The 22,611-nt window shown below is 48.9% G+C and overlaps 1 protein-coding gene across 1 annotated transcript in view; it reads right to left on the reverse strand.

The window, feature by feature from the left end:
* LOC118771879 (copine-8) overlaps positions 1-22,611 on the reverse strand; it is a 77,857-nt gene that overhangs the window by 9,894 nt on the left and 45,352 nt on the right. The window contains exons 7-15 of the mRNA XM_036520013.1: positions 22,045-22,108; positions 20,456-20,559; positions 18,687-18,791; positions 15,648-15,689; positions 14,863-14,938; positions 13,258-13,311; positions 11,762-11,823; positions 1,942-1,988; positions 678-859 (exon numbers count right to left, since the gene is read on the reverse strand). Coding sequence (XP_036375906.1) covers positions 678-859; positions 1,942-1,988; positions 11,762-11,823; positions 13,258-13,311; positions 14,863-14,938; positions 15,648-15,689; positions 18,687-18,791; positions 20,456-20,559; positions 22,045-22,108 — 736 coding nt within the window. The remainder of the gene's footprint in view (positions 1-677; positions 860-1,941; positions 1,989-11,761; positions 11,824-13,257; positions 13,312-14,862; positions 14,939-15,647; positions 15,690-18,686; positions 18,792-20,455; positions 20,560-22,044; positions 22,109-22,611) is intronic.

The raw sequence follows: 22,611 nt of genomic DNA on the forward strand, positions 1-22,611 counted from the left end.
TAATTTGTGTGAGTGTCTTAAAGCCTGCTCAGAGTCTGCCAGTGAGTTGCTCTGCATTGTTAATGCTTAAGCTGAGGCTACAGGGAGCCTGGGCACAGCTTCAGCTCCCCTGGGCGGTCTGTGACCAACTAGAGAGCAGAGGGGATGAACGGCTGAGACGCTGCATCTGGGCAGGGCAACAACAACAATAATAATAATAATAATAATATAAAATTGTCCATCTTGGGAAAAAAGCTGCTTCATTTAAACAAAGGACCACTAACCCTCATTCAGCATATATAGCGCCTTTCAGTCCTTCAGGTTTCTCGAAGCACTTTACTGTGGGGTGACTCGCCTCAACCACCATTAATGTGTGGCACCCACCCGTGTGATGCACAAGAGCCATTCTGCATCAGAGCACTCACCGCACACTAGATGAGGTGGAGAGAGGGGGAGTTATTTAGGCAGTTACACCGGGGGACTGTTAAATGGTCAGGGTGAAAGGTCTGGATTGGGAACTTACACAGAACACCAGGGAACCCCCTACTCTTTGCAAGAAGTGCCGTGGGATCTTTAACGGACACAGAGAGTAAGGACCTCAGCTAAACGTCTTGCTGAAAGACAAATGTAAATGCACGGGGGTGGTAAAAGAAATGCAACAGCTGGCCAAGAGGATCGTGGGTAAGAAGGTTGCTCACCAGGGCGAACTCGTGCGACACCCTGCCGTCGGGGGGCAGCTTGGCGCCGAAGCCCAGCGCAGGGAACATCTTGTCGCTGTCGTAGTCCTGGATGATCTCGCCCACGGCCTTCAGCGCCATGGCGTAGGCGTTCAGCTGGTACGGATTCATGTAGTGCAGGGACGTGGGCTGGGACGGGTTACCTGGACAGAGACGAGACACTGTGACATACTACACAACACTGCTGAAGACTGCATGCCTGCCACACTGGTGATGCCTCCGACCAGGGCAGCCAAAACAGTAGCTGACAGCACGCAGAACACCTGTCACAGTTTAGTTTAAGATAGAAGTTGCAGTTGGGATGTGAATTAGATGGCTTTCACACAGGATTTACACAACAGTCTACAGGAGACTGGGCGCTGGGATAGTCACTCTGAAAGATACAGCAGACTTTATACTGGGCTAATCTGTGTCAACACAGTCAACAGTACTGCAAACTGGGTCAGTCTGCAGTCTGTATGAGACTGGAAACTTGAATGGGTCCATCTGTAAAGATATAGTCTATGGGAGACCATAAACTGGGCTAATCTGTAAAGATGCAGTCTATAGGACACTGTAAACTGGGCTAATCTGTAAAGATGCAGTCTATGGGAGACTGCAAATCTGTAATCTGTAACTCTAAAAGCTACAAGAGACGAAACTGTAATACTGCATTCTATAGAGTTCACACAGGTGATTATATAGGTGTAGGTGAGTATGCACAGGACACATCTCTGAAACACAAACAAATGGCCACATTCTACAATGTGTTTTTTTTATTTTTTATTTTTATTTTTTTATGAAAGAGAAAAACTGCATTCATTTTTCCACTGTCTTATAAATAACCCTTGAGGGAATGAACTCAAACTGTCTCAACAAAAAAAAAAACAAATATGAACAGATAAGCCCGTGATAAATTGCAACGACAGCATTTTAACAGCATAACATCTGAAAAGAAGCAGCTGGTAATAGTATTTCCTGACTAGCGGGCAGGTCAAAGTATTGGCATAATAGCAGCCAAGAAATGAAAGCTTTCCCAGTGCTGGCACCGCTAACATGAAAACAACGCTAAACAAATTATTGTGTTCAGATCATGATCATAATCATTGTTATTACTGCTTTACTTTCAGGGTCTGTTTTGCACAAACGGTGAGGGATGTGATTACACAAGGCTTGATTCCCCATCTGGAGAGATATTAATAATCCTCATTATGAATTTAGCTTTAAAGAAATCTGCAGCACTCACCATTGGATGCAGTGAAATCAATCGCCACGGTGAAATTAATCTGTGTTCTGCGAAAACAAAAGCAAAAAAAAAAAAGAAGTATTTTTATGACTTGTTTTTTTCCTTGTGTAACGAGCCACAGGCGACACTGTAAGAACGGCACGCACAGGGGAAGAAAGCCCTTAATCGCATCGTTGTTTTCTTTGCCTCTGTGCTGTCCTCAGAAAAATGATTACCACGGTGAAGAGTTTGACGTATAAGAGATGGTTTATGTCGGCAAAGCTTGTGCGACTGACCACTTTCCCTGGGAACGTTTTTTTTTTCCTTCATTTTGATTTTCATTTGCTCAACCCTCAGCTCCAGCTGTCTTTTAGAGGAGGCCTCTGACCCCCCCCCCCCCCCCCCCGCCAGGAGGTAGACTTTGTGACCCCCTGTGTTTGTAATGCCCTGTTCGCCCATAGACCGTGCACCTAGTCTTGCTATTGTCTCTGTTCTGCCATTACCAAAGATCATTTGCTGCGTGTCACTTTTCCGAATATTTATTTTGCATTTCCTGTCTAAGTTGATTTATGCGTACAAATATTTATGCAGTATTAACAGCATAACATTCACCTCAACCCCTTTATCTAGCCTCCTTTCTGAAAAATCTGCTTCACAGGAGCGTTTCTCAGGAAGGAACCGCGTTGTGAAAGCAGGGACTCCCTGTTCCTTGGTTTCAGCAGCCGACTGGAAATGAGCCACTGGCTTAGATTAGCGTGCTCAGTGAAGCAATGCGGGGACACACTGACCAGTTAGCCTTCCAGGCTTGGAGAGGGTTCAGGGACACACATGTAGTCCAAGTAGAGAGAGGCTGAAACACAGCAGCTGGAAGAGCAGGTCTGCTTTTTAAACCGGTTAGGATAGACATGGGGGTTCCCTTTCAGTATCCATCCTACTCTCTTTTCTCTACCGCTCTCTCACTACCACTCTTTTCCCCTCTGTGTCATGTCTTTCTCTCTCTGTCTCACTGCCTTTGCCTCTGTCTCTCTCCACCTCCATCTCTCAGGTATGAGCAGAGAGCAGAGGCAGGAGGCATGGCGCCCGCCCACCGCCATCCCATTACAAATGACTGGGCTCGGATAGGATACGGGGGAAGAGCCCGTTGCCTCTAGTGCTCGGCTGTCAGCTCACGTTAGGCAAGAGGTATCACCACGGTCCCAGCTGAGGTAGGCAGAGAGGGAGAGCGGGCGATGGTGAGAACGTGAGAGAGAGGGAGAGAGAGAGAGAGAGGGAGAGTAAGAACAGGGGAGTGAGAGAATGTGAGGCTGACTGAGAGAGGGAGAGATGGAGAAAGTGAGAGAGAGAAAGGGAGAGGGAGAGTAAGAGAAATAGAGAGATGGTGTGAGAGTGTGAGAGAGAGGGAGGGAGAGAGAGAGAGAGAGAGAGAGCACAACGGAGTGTGAGAGGGTGAGGCTGATTGAGATAGCGAGAGAGTGAGAAAGAGATTGTGAGATAGAGGGAGAAAGTTAGAGACAGAGACAGAGAGGCCTCTCTTTTCATACGGTATTCCCTCACTTCATCCGTGAAAGGTGTGAGTCTGTGTGTGTGTGTGTGTGTGGAACAGACTTTCCCATGTTAAAAAAAATCCCTCATTTTCACTACAAAACAGGAGTGAAACTCGCAGACTTGAATGGCACTAAAATCTATACTACAGCAACACTGGCCACGATACACGTTTCATTTCAGCTTTCAGCTCGAGCTGTACCCTGTACTCACACACATTTTCCTTCACAAATGCAACCTTCATCTGATACAGACTGTTCCCATTATATTCTGCACATGATCCATCCCTTTTAAGCCTCACGCACAAGCGCAACATTCAAATGAGAATCCTGCAAAGAGGGGCGCATCGTTCCCCTTTCAGCCCCCATCTGAATGCCTCAGACCATTTCAGCAGTCTCAATGGAGACACCACTAGCCTCCGCTCCCTCGTGAGGTTCAAAGCACGCATTTAAAACCAGTACGTGCGCTGATTCAATGTGCACTCCCTCAGAACGGAGTCTTATTCTTTGCGGTACGTTCCACTGGATAATTCATTCAGAGACAGGGTTTCGCTAAATATTTAAAATGAACATTTGTAGCAAAGCCCAGTGGTAAGTGGATGGGACGTGGGGGTAAGGGGGGGGATGGGGGGAATAGGGGAATGGGGGGGAGATGGGTGGGAGAGAGGGATGTTTTTCATGAAGGGGCGTGAGCAGAATGAGGCGTTTGACCCATCTTGGCTCTGTGAACGAGAAGCGAGTGTGAGTGTGTGTGTTTGTGCGCATGTGTATGTGCGCCTGCGTGTGTGTGTGTGTGTGTGTGTGTGTGTATGTGTGTGGGGAGGGAGGCGGATTAGCCGTTTGAAGAATGCTGAATTGTGCATCCCATCCCCAGACACGCCAAGAGATTCCACATCATGCGTGTATATATGAGTGTGTGTGTAGGGAGGGGGGACGCTTGGAGCAGCTGCCAGGGGCGGGGCCAGGGGCGGGGCCGGGAAAGTGTCACAGCTTCACAGAGAACTTTGGTACCAACAGAGCGGCCCAGCTGATAGTCTGGCACGACAGGTGAACAGACGCGACACGATTAGGGCAAAAAGATGTTCCGATATGTTCCACAAGGCGAAGAGCGCCACTCCCCCCCACACCCGCCATCTGGCGCGGTAATGTGCGCAGTCTGGACAGAATTGGAGTGTGTATGCCGCCGAAACACTCTGTCCCAAACCTTACAGCAGGCCAGACAGACTCTGCTGAGCAGAGCTGAACAGGGGTCAGGACCAATGCACAGTGCACTGGTGCACCATGAGACTGGAAGACACACTGCATACTGAGCACACACACACACACACACACACACATACACATACACACATACATACTCACACTCACACACAAATACAGTTACTCATACATATAGCCATACATGCAGACAGATTTATGGCATACACACACACACACACACAAATACAGTTACTCATACATATAGCCATACATGCAGACAGATTTATGGCATACACACACACCAACTCTCTCTCTCTCTCTCTCTCCCCCTCTGCTGTTGCTTACAACTGGTGAGCGGGAACAACACAAAAATGACTGAAAGGTTGCAGTTAAATTATGCGGAATTCATATTGGAGTTCAATGACCGCTGTCTGAACCTGCAGTATCTGAGGAGATGGTATCATTCAGCTGTTCCTCTATGGGCACCTAACACACATTCTCCTCCAGCAGCCCAGTACGGCCATGTGACACACCTGAGCCAGTCGCACTCGAGCTCGCATTTCTCAGAAAGAGAGAAGCGATTCCGCTACACGGTGTCCGACCTCTGACCAGCGACGCGCTCCGCGATACCTGTCAGAGATCAAAGCACGGCATCCAATCTCCTCTGCGGTCTCTGGAGGAACTCCCGTTGTCAGATACAACTGTGGCATTTCCGTCCTCAAAAAAAAAAAGATCCGAAATTCTCTGGAGCTGTTACCTCGAAACCCCTTGGGGCGCACCCCAGCTTGAGCTGGTTGGGGGGGGGGGGGTTGGCAAGGAGGTTGCCGTTTCATCAGAGGAGCGTTAGAGGTGGTCATTTCACACCTCCCTCTCTCATAATATCCGAAATACCTTCTTCCTTTTTTTTTTTAAGCATTCGCGCAGGCTGAAAGTGCGACACATTATCTGCCATCAGAACGGTGCCAATCCCGATAGACTAGGTCCGAATGGATGGTTGCCATGGCGAAGAGAGAGTATGATTCCGCCAGTGCATCCACTCATTTACTGTTACATTAAATTTGAGGCTGTATGGACTATATATAGCATAAGGAATCGTGAATCTGCGCCATGTTCTCTGATCTAGTTTAGTTTTTAACAGCTTTAAAAAAATCTCCAGGGAGAACGCCCAGCCGACGTCTCAAAGGCTGCGGTAAAGAATGCCTTTTAAAACGGATGGCAGCCGATCAAAATTCGAAAGAACGGCATTAAATTACAGGGGAAAACTCTTCTCAGAGAGGCGTTCGGTAGCACCGCAAGTGTCATAACATCTCAATGCTCTTCGCTTTAGCCAACAGTGAGTCTGTGTCAATCTTCAGAGAGACAGAGAGACGGGCACAGTTAGACTCAGAGTACTCACACAAACTCATCAATACACAGAGGCACACAATTACACAGAGCTGCAGACACACACAGAAACGCTGATGAGTATGGGCTGTGTTTAAAACTGCCAGGTTGCTTGTGAAAGATCTCTTCACTTGTTATGAGCTCATTATAGGTCAATTTTTAAGAATACACCTCCAGTCCTGCCATTGATATAAGGCAGACAGACAGGACGGGACAAGCGCTGATACAGGCCAATTAAAATAGCCAATTAAGCCAAGCATGTAAATGACACAGCCAACAGCCAGTAACAATGCCCAGCCGGCGTGCTCGCCTGTACTTTTTCCCAGGAGCGAAGGCGAAGACAAAGGAAGCTAAACTCAAACGGAAAGCTCAGGCTGGTCCACGTGCTTACCTCCAGGTGCTGACTGTTAGTGCCGGCGGCGTGGAGATGTCCTTTCATGCAGGGTTTTAATGACATATGAATCGGGAACTGGGGCGTTTCGGACCGGCGTTTACCGCCTTTGAAATTAAATGCCAGCGGAGAGCAGGGACACTCCCAGCGCGTACGTGTTCATGCATGGCCACACGAAGGCATCTGTGCCTCCATCAGATCTCGCTAATGACAAACCTTTATCTGTGCACCCCACAGCTTAAAACAGAAGCAGAGAACAGGGAACGCCAAACGGAACAATAGCAATGAAGACACACACATGCGAATAGAGGCTTCGAAAAACAGTTACACGCATGCGTGCGCACACACACACACACACATGCATACACACACACACACACACTCTCTCTGTCTCTCTCACATGTGTGCGCGCACACACACACACACACACACACACACACACTCTCTCTCTCTCTCACATGCGTGAGCGCACGCACACACACACATGCATACACACACACACACACACATACACACTCACTCTCTCTCACATGTGCACACACACACACACACACACACACTCTCTCTCTCTCACATGTGCACACACACACACACACACACTCTCTCTCTCTCACATGTGCACACACACACACACACACACACCTTGCTTTACACCTTAATCTCCATCTGATAGTATGACCCCGGGGCGTATCCTATCTCCACTCCCCCCACATCGCCTCATTCATCTTAACAATCACTTCCAGGGCGAGGGGGAAAAAGGCAATCGGCCCAGCGCCGCGCTCAGGAAATAATACATCCGTCTCTGAAAGGAGGCCAGCTTTACGAAGATGGAAGCAGAACAATATTCTGTTAAACGCCACGGCAGATCCATTTCCCGCAGATTGGGAGTAACATTCCGGTCGATAGGCACTTAGAGGGGGCCGGATCCCATTGAGAGCACGGAGCTTCATCGTGTTTCTGCTGGGGGGGGGGCGTGCGAGCGTTAATCAGGGAGAGAAATGAGAACCGGCTCCATCTCAGACTCCCAAGAAACCCGCTGCCCCCTCTGGAAGCAAACACAATACCCTTCCCAAATCAATTCCTCTCCATCCCATTCCAGCTTCACTCCATCATGTGGAGTGGGGGGGGGGGGGGGGGGGGGGGGGGTACAGACACAACACACCCATTCTGGCACGCAGCATGCCCGGTCAGGATCGAACCCCTGAAGCCGATCCGGGCAGGCTGGGCGAGCTGCTCCTACGACTTGGGCGGGAGCCCAGCTGCTGTGACCCACTGCTGTGAAGATGGAACGTGATTAATTAGGGATCTTTTCAAATTCGTTTTTTTTTTTTTAATTCTCTTTCAAATTTTGTTGAACATGTTTCAAATCCCCCCAAATCGTTGTGCTCTAACGCCAGCCAATCAGGTAAACCCTGGTAAATGCATTGTGAAACCCTTCCCACCACTGAGCATCTGCTGCTCTCAGGAGCTGTGGTCCGCGCCGAGCCGACACGGAGACTTTAGCTTTCTGGCAGCGGGCCCCCCCCCCCCCCGCTGACCAATCAGCTTCCGGCACGCCAGGCCACGGGGAACCTTTGAAGCTAAGCTGTACAGACCTCAGCTACAACTCGGACCATCTGGAGAGGAAATGATAACGGTGGCAGACCAGTTTAAAGTACTTTTCATCTACAATAAGAAGTGTTCGGGCTATCTTACAGATATGCCATCCCTTAAAATGGTACCAAGGCACAAGCAAATGTCAATTTTTCTTTAAATATCAAGCTAAATATCTTAAGGGCTCTTCCTGTTCCATTAATGAGAAAGCATGACTCCTTTTCTCAGTAATAACTCCTTGCAGACCTTGAAACTGTTAACTATGTTCACCAAACAGACGTAATCAGGTAGAGATCCCGCACAGCTCCAGATGTTGAGTGCAATACTTGAGGCTGCCCTCTGTGTTCCAATTTTTCCCACCGGTCCCTGCGGCGCTCGAAGTGTTCGTCAATTACAATTAACCAGCCCTATTGTGCTCCTGACAGAGAGTGCCGTTTACACGGCGTCACGTGACCTGATCACTCGTCGCGATGCGCGGCGCCGGAGCGCCAATCACGGCGTCAATCAAAGTGCCAATCACAGTCCGACGAATGTCTTACGGAGAGAGAGAGAGAGAGAGGAGGGGGAGGAGGTGGCGTAGCGTGTGAGCTGTATGTACATTGTGCCCGCGTCCAGCAAAATGACAGCATTTTTCCACCAATTTTCTGGCTTCTGTTTAATAAGAATGGGGGTGGGGGCGGGGCACCGAAACCAATGCTGGCACTTGGCTGCCGTTTTACGCTTGTTGTCTGGCAACGCACACTAATGCACCGGATATCTGACTCCAATAATGACTGCGATGATCCAATGATGCGCCCCGAGCGAATGCAATCCGACTTTGTTTCAGAACACCGCCGCTTGACAACAGCAATAGAAATGAATCAATAGAGTGCAGTACAGCCTAATGATAACCAGCACTGCGTGGTGCTTCCCATTTATAGGGTAAAGAAGTGGGTATGAGGGAGAATGCATCTAATAGCACTTCCTCTGCAAAGACAAGAGCTTCCTGTCACTGTCAGGAATTAATGCATGCACTGCTGATCAGACATTTCCCGTTGTGACGTGGTAATCATGGCCCACGCGGCTGTCCACTGCAGGTGAGCAGGCTCTTTACTGCAGAAAAGGTACAGGTGCAAAGCACAGTTACCATGAAACACAGGCGTATACAGGAGCAGGCCTGCGGCATCCTTGGACTTCTGTCAATAACGCATATGAGGTATGTATTACGGAGGCATTCCACACATTCAGCACTGAAGGGTGGGGCCTGGTTAATGGGTGTCTGTCATGCTGCCTGGTGCGAGAAAAAAAGTGTAGCTGCTCCAAAGTCTGAAACATCAAGAGAAATTCCCTCCAAGTTAGTTCAGAATTTAAGGGGGAATGCCTGCATTCTCAACATCTCATAGAACAAAAGTAACCTTCACTGAATGTTTTGTGATTAAAACATAAAGGCTACTCACACTGTGTTAAGATATAATTTGGCCCCAATGTATTTTGCTCTGTGCTCTGTCTGCAGTACCAAAGCTTCATGTTCTAGAACGCTCCCCTGAGTTACCACGACGACGCTTCCAGTGAGGAGAGCGCACGGCTCTCTCCGGAAACTGTCAGTGGCTGTCAGCGGCCGACGAGTGGGGACTCTTCGCGCACTGACTGACTGTGAAAAGGGACGAGGCCGCGGGGGCCCTCTTTTTGGGCTGACAGCTGTCTGTCAGTCCCCCCCCCCCTTCTCATCTGAGCGTCTGTTTGTCTGGGTCCCATTAAGAATCCGCCCCCGTCTCTGTGCTGGTGAGAGCGGAGCCTTGATATCCACAGCCCGAGTTGCTGTCAGTATCACAGGAGTGCTGACAGTCGCGGGAGCTGCGGTAAACGGCACACACACAAACACACACATACACTATACATATAGACACATACACACACACACACACAAATGTAATTGCATTCACAGGTGCACAGAGGCACATGCACACAGTCAAACACCCCCCAAACACACGCACGCACTCACATGCCCGTACTCAAACATGCATGCGCTCATGTTCACACATACTACAGACCCACACACATTCACATGTGGCACATTTGTACACACGCGCACACGCAAGCACACACACAAACACATGGACACATGCTCTTGGCACACACTCAAAGACACACAGACACTTCTTCACTCACACAAACACACCCAGTCACACTTCAGACAACCTCCCGAGAGAGGGAAGTTCGCATCCGCCGAAAAGAGGCCCCTTTTCACAGCATTGGTGCTCCGCCGTTGCCGGGAGAAGACCAGGGACCCCTATCAATATTTGATGAGGCTGAGGACTGGGTGCAAACTGCCGCGGCAGAACAGGAAGCAGAGTATTGATTCCCAGCAAACCCTTCTCCGCCCTGCGAGGGCCCTCGCATGCCTGAGATTCTCACCAAACCAGGAGCGCTGGAGTGGGGTGCAAAAAAAAAATGGCCTCCCCTAAACCCACTAAAATGACCTTTTATTTTCAGAGGCGAATCGATTCCGCCGAGGAGCCGCAGGGGAGGGGTCCACGCCCTGTTTTTAATGAGGGGAGTGGGTGTGCGGTCGGGCACGCTCCACCAGGCCCAACGCGGTTGCCCCCGGGGTACACACCGCAGGGTGGAGAGGGGAAGCTGACCCCAGATCAGGGGCGGCCTGCTCATTCGCTCCACACAGTAATTATCACCTGTGAGTTCAAAGGCTTTCCCGATATAGACCTGATTCCAGCTCAGTCCAGCTGGCAGTTCTCCCTGTGAGACGCGGCTCAGGGACCACCGATGCGGAGGTGCGCTCTCTCGTGAATACACGCCCTCCCCGTCGCCATGGCATTCCTTCACCTTTCATGTCACCTACCCCTCCTTCATCTCCCCTGTTCTACTCTTATTCTTTCTCTCTCCCAGTGTTTAGGCTCCACAAGGCTCCTCCTGTATGTGTTTGTGTGTGTGTTTGTGTGTGTGTTTGTGTGTGTGTTTTTGTGTCTGTTTTTGTGTCTGTATGTGTGAGTGGGGAGGCGGGGGGGGGGTACTGAGAAGTTGCTGTCTTCACTATGGACACCTTCCGCACTCTTTTGATTTATCAATGTTTTCTAGGGCTGGCCGTTATATCCGTCGCGATATATTGGATAGCTATTTTTAGCGCAATAACAGCTGAATGTAGCGCAATAACAGCGGAATGTGGCGTTAGGTTTCTTCCTGTATTTTTTCCCTTTAGTCATACCTGAGGTGGGAGCACACCTCAGTGCACAAGCACAAGTTCAGTGAAATGCTTCCGGGGCAGAAAAACATCAAACTAACGCCACATACCAGGGATAGCTGTTATTGTCCTGTACACTTTCATTAACAAACATTGCAGTAGTATTGCAGCAGAAGTATTACCGAACATTCTTCAGCTGACACAGGGCCTGATGCCTATTTGTCTTCTCATTTTTTTTTAGCATAAACATAAGACTTCCTGTGAAAGCTCGTACATAACATCTTCATAAGACTATCACAGGTGTGCTATGTCACTATCACAAGTGACGCCGCTATGACAGTCTGATTTGATACACAATGGTAAAGCCATAATTACCATGAACAATTGGACCACAAGCCCTATGACAGTTCATGTTAGATGTACATGTCTATAAGAGTTTATGTAGTATTTATGAAGGCATTATGATATTCTTGTGTAAGTCCCTTTAATGAACGCGTCACCCAAATTAGAAATGCTTAATACAAAAAGAAATTTGAAGGTAGATGGTCCGTCACTCACCCGCCTTTGATGTAGTCCAGGAAGGTGACCTCAGTGTCAACAAGGAAAGACAGAAGTGTTACCTACAGAGACAGGTAAAGTTGAGGGGAGGGGCTTGCCTCTGATATTGACCAATGAGAAACCAACCACATTTGACAGCCTTATACCCCACAAAGCACAATACTGTCACCGTGCCTGACATGGGAAAAAAATAACTGTTTCTCATTTCAAACAGCTACCTGTAGAGTAATTTAAAATTAAGACGAATAACAGGCAACCAAACAATGATTGAGATGCAGCTTCCAAACTCATTGTAAGCGCATACATCTGTGCCAAGAAAATGAGAAGTAACTTGAATATTTGTGAGCTGTTGATGTATTCATGTGAATCATCTCTCAATCTTTTTAATTCCATTTTAGTCTCAGTAGATGACAGCGTTTTGTTCATTATGGGTAATCATTGTTTGTTTAAACTAACCCAATTTAATCTTGTGTTTAACTGGCACAGGAAAAAAAACAACACAAAAACCGCGCATCCTTGTAATTTATTCACAAAGTCATAGCTAACACCTTGAGTTAATTTTCCATTGCACTAACGGTGCCTTTTTAAACTGGAGAAAATGCACACGAGTAATTAAAAACTATTATATCTGCACAATTTGAGATCAGATGGCGTACTTCACCAAACAGCTTCTCCTAATTAAAGCACTTTTGCCTGAGTTACAGGGGCACGCTCAATCTAACCGCAGCAGACACATCCGTAACTTTGACTTATGAAGTGTTTTTTGGCAGTTTTGCATCTTTGGCAGTTGTTTGGCAGAACATAAGATGCAGAGTGTTGAGTGAAAAAATGCAACACTTGATTAAATACATTACTCAGATTTGCAGAGACTAAATCTAGGGCAAACGGCTACAGAAAATATAGCTGAAAATAATATTTACTTTGCAGAAGTAAACACCTATACACACATTTCAGAATTTTAGGAGCAAAAAAATAAACAGCTCTTATTAAATAATAGTTAGAGCCTGAGGCAAGAAATCAGTCAAACTTCACCGCTTAAGGATGTGACACAGAAGACGCCTAGCAACACTGTCTACCACACATTATTTACCATTTGTTGAGCCAAATTCTCAGCAAAGCATTGTGGGTAACTGTCAATCACAGCACTACACCCGCAAAAGAAGAGGCTTCACATCCACGTGAACTGCACGTGCTCATTATGGAAATAACAATAAGCAAAGGTGCAGAAGTGACTTTTGACCAATTACTGTTCAGTTATCTGTAATTAGCAGGCAATTTCACTGCCAAGACAGTGCTTTTTTTTCCCCATAAACAAATGTGCAAGCACACAACAGCAGAAGCGGTAGCATGACCAAAAATAGCTCAGGCAGAAAAACAGAGGATGACATGAAACGGTATCTTGAAAGAGCAGCAAAGCGAACAAAGGTTGTCTTCGCATTACTGAACAGGTGTTCTACACAAGGTGTGCAGAGAAGAAGGTGATGTCATTCGCTTACCGTTCCAGAATTCAGGTATTTTTTCTTCTTCGCTTTCTTCTTGGGATTTAACACCTGTGGGAACAGCATGTTTTTGTTTAGTACTACTTTCCTAATGAACTGCTGCAGTTAAATTCCGAACATTCAGCCCTGTTTCTGCGGTCCCTCTGTGACGTAAAACACAGCATGCCCTGAGCACACGGTCACCTTTCACCTGGTAATTGATCCGATTAGTTACATTACATTATTTTGTTACGTTACATGCATTTAGCAAACGCTCTTATCCAGAGCGACCCTCAGCACAATAGAGCATAAGTGTATCCATTCAAGTTAAACGAGCGACTAATTAAGGGTTCAGGTGGAGCCTAAATGAGAAGTGCCTCTGTTGTTCCAGGGCCGGCGTTTCCCGCCTCCCGGGACAGAGGAACAACCCCGCCCAAGTGCGGCTGTTGTGACCAGAGCGCTGCGCACAAACACGCAATATAAAACGCATACAGCATCTGTAAATCAAAGATGTTTGTGCGTGTCTGTGTTTAACGGCACGAGCTGTCATTTCTCCCCATGTTCCTCTTCCCGGGGCTGTAAAAGCTGTCATCCCTGACTCTCGCCTTCCAGAATTCATGCCACGGCCGCATTAAGCCGACAAAGAGGCCTTTAAAGCGGGACAAAGTGACACGAGGTCACGTCGGTGAGATATGGAGAAGATATAGCTCTTTTAAGATCAGAGGTGAGATGTATAGCCTGGGTAACCTTGCACGGGATGGCGTTAGAAAAAAAAAAAATCTCGCTTTTGTACCGGAGGTCATGATTGCAGCTTGTAGGTCTGAATCTGAGGGCTACTGAAAGTTACACATGCACCTACGCGTGCACACACAGGCACACACATCTCCTATGAACAGGCACGCACGCACGTACACACAGAGTATAATTAGCCGGCAGAGCCGTGCTCCTCTCTCAGGCTAAACTGTTGAACACGGAGGGAAAAGCCAGGCAGGGGCAGAGGAGCGTGAGCTGGAGTCTGCCAGAGAGGCACGGGGAAGAGGATGACAGATTCTCCCTCGCTCCAGTGGTGGCTCCCGTCTCTAACGACGGCGCGCGATATCGCCAGCCGCGCTAAGCAAACGCCAGCTGCTGAAAATAACTCCCCGCCCATGTTGTTTCCCCTCTGAATGTCGCGTCTTAATTAACAAATGTTCTTTCGCGTTCCCGCGAAGATCAGTCGTCAATCACCGCCAAACGGCCGTCTCTGATGACACTTTGTGCGCGCTTGAGAGTGTGTGTGTGTGTGTGCGCATACGTGTGCGTGCCTGTCTGCCTGTGTGGTCGTGCATGTTCATACAGTATATGCGTTTTTGCATGTGCCTAAATGTGTGTATGTTTTCATGTGTGTAAGTGCGGGTGTGTGTGTGTGTGTGTATGGGTAGTAGAATTCATGTGTTTGTGGTGACTTGTGTTTTGTACTGTTTCTGTACTTGTGTTTCGAGTGTATGTGCGCACACATGTAGTGAGCGTGTGTGCAAATGCATGCATTGCCTCCGTGTGTGCATTTGTGCACACGTAAGACATGCTTGTGGGTGGTAGGGCAGCGCAGAAATGATTCCTGGATCAGCTGGGGATCCCTCTCACCTCATACACGTTGAACTGGGACTGACCCCGGGACAGCTCTCTGTAGCTGGTGGTGAACTCTCCGATGAAGTCGTGGCTGCAGACACACATACGAGCAACAAGTTTTCCATTGATCATAGCACCTCATCTTGACTTACACATACGTGAACTATACTATGCAGCACATAGAGTGGGGCATATACATACAACTGCGTGACAGATTCATGCCATATTTAGACACATCCTGTAACCTTTTTATCACAGCAAAAAACTCCCCTGCCTTAATGACACTCAAAAGAAGAAACTGAGCGGTTTGGTCACTGTTGCCTTTTCTCTTTGAGAGAAACACCAAAGCGCCCCTACAACCTTCCTCAATGTATACCTTTACACACATTATGTATGACAGTTATGCACATAAGATGTTTGCATTTCAAACATTTTTACAGCAGGATGTCCACAATAATACAGCAGGATATGTTCAGAAACTTTTCAGCTTCAGCGCACAACAGCTGTGTCCAACCCAGGAACTGAAAACCTGCAACATTCTGGTTACAAACCCACATCCTGAAGAGCTACTGTTCTGCCTCACAATGTAAAACAGCTACTAACAGTACCCTGTGCTGACAGCAGTGAGCACTCAGGATGGTTTTATAGAGTATACAGTGATACAACAGAATGGAATAACAGTGTGTCAGTCTGAGCTCCATCTCATGTGTGCGTCTTATTTAGTACTAACAGGTGCGAGTCTTCCTTGATGCAAATGACTGACGCATTGCAGGTGGTGGGAAAAGGTGAGCGCCCCCTACCTGCCGTCTCTGTCCCAGTCGTACACCTCGACCTTGATAGTTCTGTGGGGGTGCAATGGAAAACCTAGGGTTAGATGAAGGGTTGCTCAGTTCATCATAAATCTGTACTGCTCACCACCAGGCTGAAACAGGGAGATAGATGAGGGAGACCAGACACATCGACTGCAAGGCTCCCGTTTGGTGCTGATGCAGTACAGTGGTTTTCCTCATGAATATTACCCCATTTGTGTCTTGGCAGTAAAGAGGTATATTACGATCATGGAGAGAGAGAGAGAGAGACAGAGAGAGAGAGACAGAGAGAGAGACAGAGAGAGAGAGAGAGAGGTGCTGATAGACAGAGACAGAGTGCTGCTATCTCCCCACAGCTTTTGATTGGCCCTCTCCAGCTGAAGCCTCGTTTATCCCCCGATGAGAGGCCGGTTCCTGTCACAGTGGCTGAGAGATTCACACTGCCAACGTGTAGATGAGCTCGCTCTCCTACTTTAAGATCAGATCAGAGCCGCAACAGGAATGTTTCCACCCTGTTCGTAATTCCCCATCAAGGCTAAGCACACGCAGACTGTCAGTCAGACAGGCAGTCAGTCATTCAGACTGTCACGCAGTCAGGCAGTCAGACAGGCAGTCAGTCATTTAGACTGTCAGACAGTCAGGCATCCAGACAGGCAGTCAGTCATTCAGACTGTCAGACAGTTAGTGTGGCAGGCAGTTTATAAGGCATTCAGTCATTCAGACTGTCTGTCAGTCAGTCAGTCATTCAGACTGTCAGACAGTTAGTCTGGCAGGCAGTTTATAAGGCATTCAGTCATTCAGACTGTCTGTCAGTCAGTCAGTCATTCAGACTGTCAGACAGTTAGTGTGGCAGTCAGTTACTCAGGTAGGTTAGTTACTCAGGTCAGTTACTCAGGCAGTCAGCCAGCCAGTCCCCACAGCAGTGATGTTATCCCCTGAGATTTGGCTGCGTGTTGAAAGAGGCAGGAAGTAGGCGTCCTGACAGGAGGGGAGCAGGTTTCGTCAAACGCTGGCTGCTGAGATTACATTACAACCTGTACGCGTCTGTCTCTGACAGCCCGCTTTCTGCTTACTTCAACAGAGCCATGTAATGAAGGGGTGAACCGCTGTTCCTGTCACCTGTGGGGAATAAAGCATCACCGTGTCTCACAAGCGGGAGAATTTCTCTGCTTTATTAACCCAAGTGAAGTGCCGCTCCGGACCTGACACGACCGATGTCCCTACAGTCCATACCGACAGACACCTTCGCTACTGGATCCAAAGTATCATGTGTAATCTGTCAGTAGTTTTTACATCTCTTACCTAATGTTTTTTTCAGTCTGTACAAAATATATGGCATGCTGGAGTTTGGGAGGCAGCAATCAATTTGAGATGATTCAAGCACCGGAAAAATCCTTTGATACAGTGCTTCAGAAGACAGACACCCAGCCTAATAAATTTCAACTAGACATAATGTTGAAAAAGCCCCTCCGCGCTAATAAGTAATTTATGGTTACGGACAGCGGAAAGCCAATTTTCCCGCGGTGAAGGACAGGCCGTGAGAGGAGAGAACAGTGGCGGATTTTCTCTGCTTTAATCCATGCAGGCTGGGTGCAGGGTTTAAGGAGGGCGGCTCTTCAGGGTGGGGGTGGGGGGTCTCCTTGGAGGCAAGCGTTTCGCAGGGTGCTGGAGCCCCCCATGTCCCCCCCCTGCTCCCTGCGACGGGAGGGCAGCGCCTCCTTATCTCCCTCCCCAGGCCCTACGGAGACGACAACCCCCGGCGCTGTCCCCTGCCGCCCACCTTTAATCACGGATAAACCCACCCCAACCGCCTCCGAGAGTGTGTCCCGCCGCAAATCAATACCCCCAACGAGCGGAAACCTCCCAATTACCACTCCGTCCCTTATCGCCAGTTAACAAGCCCTGCTGACACTCTTTTTGACTTGCGCTCGGCGGATTCGCTGGAGCCGCTGCCACAGGCCGCGTCGCCTCTGACTGGATTTGGCGCCCCGTAAATATAATTACATGCCTCCCACTCATGTCCCATCTCCGCCCGGTAACACATGGCACCTGTCAATCAAGCTAGCTTATTATTTAAACCCCTGTGCTGAAATACAGGGAGCCCGTAATGAGTGAGACTATACCATAGGCCTGGAATTCATATTCCGCATGCGAGACTCTCTCTTCGGCGATATTGTCATCCTCTGTGTGATTTATTGCCTCTTACCTTAACTAAAAACAGCTTTTCAAATGTGTTAAACGTGCCATGGCAACCAACGGCGAACCTTAAAAGGCAACAATAGCACAAAGGAGTCTTAACAGAAGGCATTCTTTCACAAGGCCCATTCAGCTGTCAAATAAAAGCCCCCCCTCCCGTCTCACCTCCCTTGTCAACGTGCCACTCATGTGTTAAAGTCCCCCAGCAAATCAAAAACCTCACCTGTCAGGCGGCTTTGCCAAAGCACTCCTCCAACCTGTCAAATCCGTCAGCGCACCTGTCGAAAGCTTCGACTGACTGACAAACGCCCCCCTCCCCTAACTCGCAATCCTCTCCCGCCGCCGCATACAGCCCGCCTCCTCACTTTTGAAACTCCACCCCACTCTCTCTGCCCCGACTTATCGCAGTGACTGTTCCACAGGCTTCCCGCTGGTGTAATCTATCCTTTTTCTCAGGTCCCACCTCTCCCCCCTCACCTTCTGTACCCTCTATTACAGAGGCCCCGCCCCCTTCCACTCACTTGTAATACGCTCATTATAGAAACCCCACCCTTTCCCTTAACTGTCATAGTCTCTATTACAGAGCCTCCGCCTCCTTCCCCCACCTGTCATAGTCTCTATTATACAGGCCCTGCCCCCTCCCACTCACTGTAGATGAGGAGTGTTAATAGCCTCCACTACAGTGGCCCCCTCCCCTTCCCTCCTCTGTCATAGTTTCAGTTACGGAGGAGCCACCCCCTCCCCTCACATGATCTGGCCCCTGTTAAAGCGGTCCCACCGCTCTGCTCACCTGTTACGGCCTCCCCTATGGAGGCCCCGCCCGCATTCACTCACCTGTCGTAGTCTCCGTTGCAGAGCGCTCTCACGGGGATCTTGAAGGCCTGCCACACGGGGTTCAGAGTGTTCTTCACCACCTCGGTCTTGTGGCAGATTGTGAACCTGTCACAAATAAGAATGCACGCAAAGGAAGTGTGACTCGCTAATCAGCTAATTAGCAGCAAAGTGGTACATAATCACATGAAGGCCATGTCTAATTAGCAAGCCTTACAATAAATCTCCACACAAGAGTGTGTGCAAAGTTGAGAGAGAATGCAGCTAAGAGGAAATATACATAACACCTGAATTATGCAGTGAGAAATGCACTGTGTTCTTCTGTTGGTATGGAGTGTTAAGTCTCAGACATACTGTACTGTAGGTATAGAGTGTTAATCTCAGACATACTGTACTGTAGGTATAGAGTGTTAAGTCTCAGACATACTGTACTGTAGGTGAGAAGAGTTAATCTCAGACATATTATACTGTAGGTAAGGAGTGCTCATTTCAGACATACTGTACTGTAGGTGAGAAGTATTAAACTCTTCTGTACTAAATTGCGGTGAGAGTGTTAATCTCAGATGTACTGCACGCAAGGAGTATTTCTCTGCACTGTAATGTGCTGCTCCGTTCAGATCACAGTTGGATAAGGAGACCCCATTTCTGACCCCCCCGTGCAAAGAAAACTTACTTCCAGCAGGGAGTGAACTTCAATATTTTAAAGTTGTCTGAGATCCGCAGGGAATTTTTCTCTCTCTTTTTTTATATTATTTCTCCAGCTACGAGAAGCGATACGCAATTACGGCACTTTGGAGAGGCACTTCAGACAGCTTGATGAAACAATAAAAATCTTATTATCTCCCCTCTCTCTCTCTTCGCGCGCCGGTCCCAGCCGGTTGCGGAGGGGCGCGCGTAATGAGAGAGGGCGCCTGATATCACGCGCCGTGACAAATTCGGGGGCCGTCTTCGCCCTGCTCAGATTGCCGCGTTATCTCTCCTTTCGGGTTTTATTGGAAACGTGTAAACCCGTTTCCGCCGAGTCGTAAGCCCCCGAATCCGCTGCTGCAGCCCGATACACGCTGCTTGGCTGAAACAAATCTCCCCCGAATTTTAATAAAAGCAGCTACAAAATAAAAGTTTTATTTTTATGCTTAAAAGTTTCATGGAATGCTGATTACTAACTACTCACATAAGCCCAATGTTGCAGCACATTCAGTTATATACAGTATATATAATGTACATTTATACAACTTATATGTATGGCTTATTGAAATATTATGCCATATTCATTTTGAGCAAAACCTGATCATCATTTGAAACGATGCAATTCAATTCACTTTATGTTGTATGTATGCTGATCAATCAATCATTTATTCTACACCAAAAGCCTTTTACAAAACTAGCATCCATTAGGAAATTAGATCGAGAGAGCAAAAGCGATTGATCTCCCGCATGTCAGTCATAACTCAGGGCGCAAGAGCAGGCGGGCTGGCCCTGCTGAAAGCCTTGTCGATGCGGGAAGGGCAGGAATGCAGTCATGTGGCGAGGGGAGGGCCCTTCTATGACTTGTCTTGCATCGGGTGGCACCCTTAGGTGGTGCTCTGTTACGACCTGCATAGGTTTATCTGACGTCAGAAACTCAGTGAAAGAAATTTCCCACGGATCAGACCGTCGTTTCAACAAACCAGACGGCTGGCAGGTGATGACTGGCAGTTGATGACCGGCGTTTTATGAGTGGTGTTTGATGACTGGCGTTCGATGACACGGCGGTTGCCTGCTGCAGTACTCACGTCCCATCCTCGTTGCTCCGGTAGAAGACCAGGAAGGGGTCCGACTTCCCGAAGAAGTCCTTCTTGTCCAGCTTGTTCCCGCAGAACTGCATCATCACCGACTCCTGGAAGACACGCGGGCGTCGTTTCAGACAGCTCGGCCCAAGCGGCGCGTGGGAAAACCAGCGCCGCTGCCAGAACCGGGGCGCGTGGTGCCCAGAAGCACTCAGGAGGCACGCTAATTTGTCATTTCATTTATTTTCCCCACTTACGGGCCCTGGCGCCCGATCACAGATTTATGGTAAATGCATTTTCTAAGCTGATGAAGCACAGCCGCGCACGGGGGTGGGGGGTGGGGGGGGGGGGGGGGGGGGTTCTGGCAGCCTGGCCGGCGGGATCAGACGGCTGAAATGTGCGTCCAGGTGGCAGGGGGCGCGGCCGGGTCCCGGCAGCGCGGCGTCTCCACTCTCCCGCTCTGCCGGGGGCCGGGGGTTCAGCCGACCGGCCGCTGCCCGAAATCCGCTCTCGGAAACAGATGTCACAATTATCTCGGCACCACAGTGGCAGGCACCCCGCTGTGGCCTGGCCACGGAGACCGCGCGTGTGTGTATGTGTGTGTGTGTGTGTGTGTGTGTGTGTGTGTGTGTGTGTGTGTGTGTGACTCCTAGCCCAGGGGAATGTTAGGTAATATGCAGCCCTGTTACACTCCCTCTCTGTTTGGGGCAGAGGGCAGGTGTCAGCACAGGGGGACTGAGGTGGGCTCTGTCCTCTGCGCTTCGGTTTGAGGGGACGGAGACAGAGCACAGGGGACAGACAACGGCTCCTCTCAACACTTCTCAGCTTTTAACCCCTAATTACAACACTCTGACACACACGCACAAACGTGTCTGTCTGATCTCAAGATAAAGCGCAGAGCTCATTCCATATGAAATATTAAAGCTTTAATTAATGCTTTATAAGCCCAGCATATGATTCATTACACCGATCATGTCAGCGAATTTCTCAGGGGGCTGTGTTTCCTGTCCTACTGGTGCTGGATATATAAAGTATATTTCAATGTAACCACAGCATTAGCCCTGTGGTTGCATGTAACACTGTTGACATGCTTATGTTGTGCACTCATGGGAAAACTCATAGGATGACACGCAGCGGTCTGTGAACAGGTGGAGACGGCGTCTGTACTGGGTCTAGCACTGTGGTGTCCTGTGAAGATTGCCCTACAGCACAGAGAGGATAGATACAGCACTGCCCCTGCCTCTCTCCTGCTCAAACACAGCCGGCTTTGCATCTATAGGAGTAAGGGGCAAAGTTAAATCAGGGGGTGGGGCCTTGCTCCACTATGTCATGTGTTCCAGCCCCATGGGAGAGACATACTGGACGTGAAGAGGGGGGCTCTTCTTGTGCAATATACAAACTCCACTCGTATAAAGTAACCCACACCTGTATAAAGTACAATCCCCATCTGTATTAAGTACAAACTCCACCTGTATAAGCTCCACCTGCACACTGTTAAAACCCCAGCTGTATGCTGCGCTGTCTCTACCTGTACAAAGTACAGACGCCACCCGTATAATGTTCTGCGCCCATTTAAAGGATGAGACCAGACTTACCCTGCAGTTTCCCACTTCTTCAGCTTTCACGATGATGGTGCCGCATCTCTTCCCGGGAATCCCCCTGCGGGAAGAGCAGACGGGACACTCGTTACCGCTCGTCAACGCGCTCGTCAACGCGCTCGTCAACGCGCTCGTCACCGCGCTCGTCAACGCGCTCGTCAACGCGCACCGGGCGTCGCCGCGACCCAATCCGCCGCCCCGTGCGTCAAAACCACGAGACGGACCCCGGCAGGCGGGGGCGCTCCCCTCCAAAGCTCTCATCCGCCCCCTCCGTCAGCGCGAGGACGGGGAACGGGAAGCCTCCCGAGAGATTAAGAGCTGGTGGCAGACTGTGAAACACACCTGGAAGCACACAGAAGAAGGGGGGCCTTTGATCGAACGCTGTAGCCCTGCTCTAATTGGACAAAGATCCCAGAAACGCCTCTGTGTCTCTCTTGCTCTCTTTCTCTCTAGCAGTGGCACTTTTTACACAGTGAACTGAGCAATGTGACCACTGACAGCTTTGACAATTAAGCAAAAATAACCCTCATTTTTGGACTCCGTCCCTCATTATATGGCTTGATT

This window comes from Megalops cyprinoides, chromosome 25 (assembly GCF_013368585.1).
Source record: "Megalops cyprinoides isolate fMegCyp1 chromosome 25, fMegCyp1.pri, whole genome shotgun sequence".
In the NCBI taxonomy this organism is placed as follows: Eukaryota; Metazoa; Chordata; class Actinopteri; order Elopiformes; family Megalopidae; genus Megalops; species Megalops cyprinoides.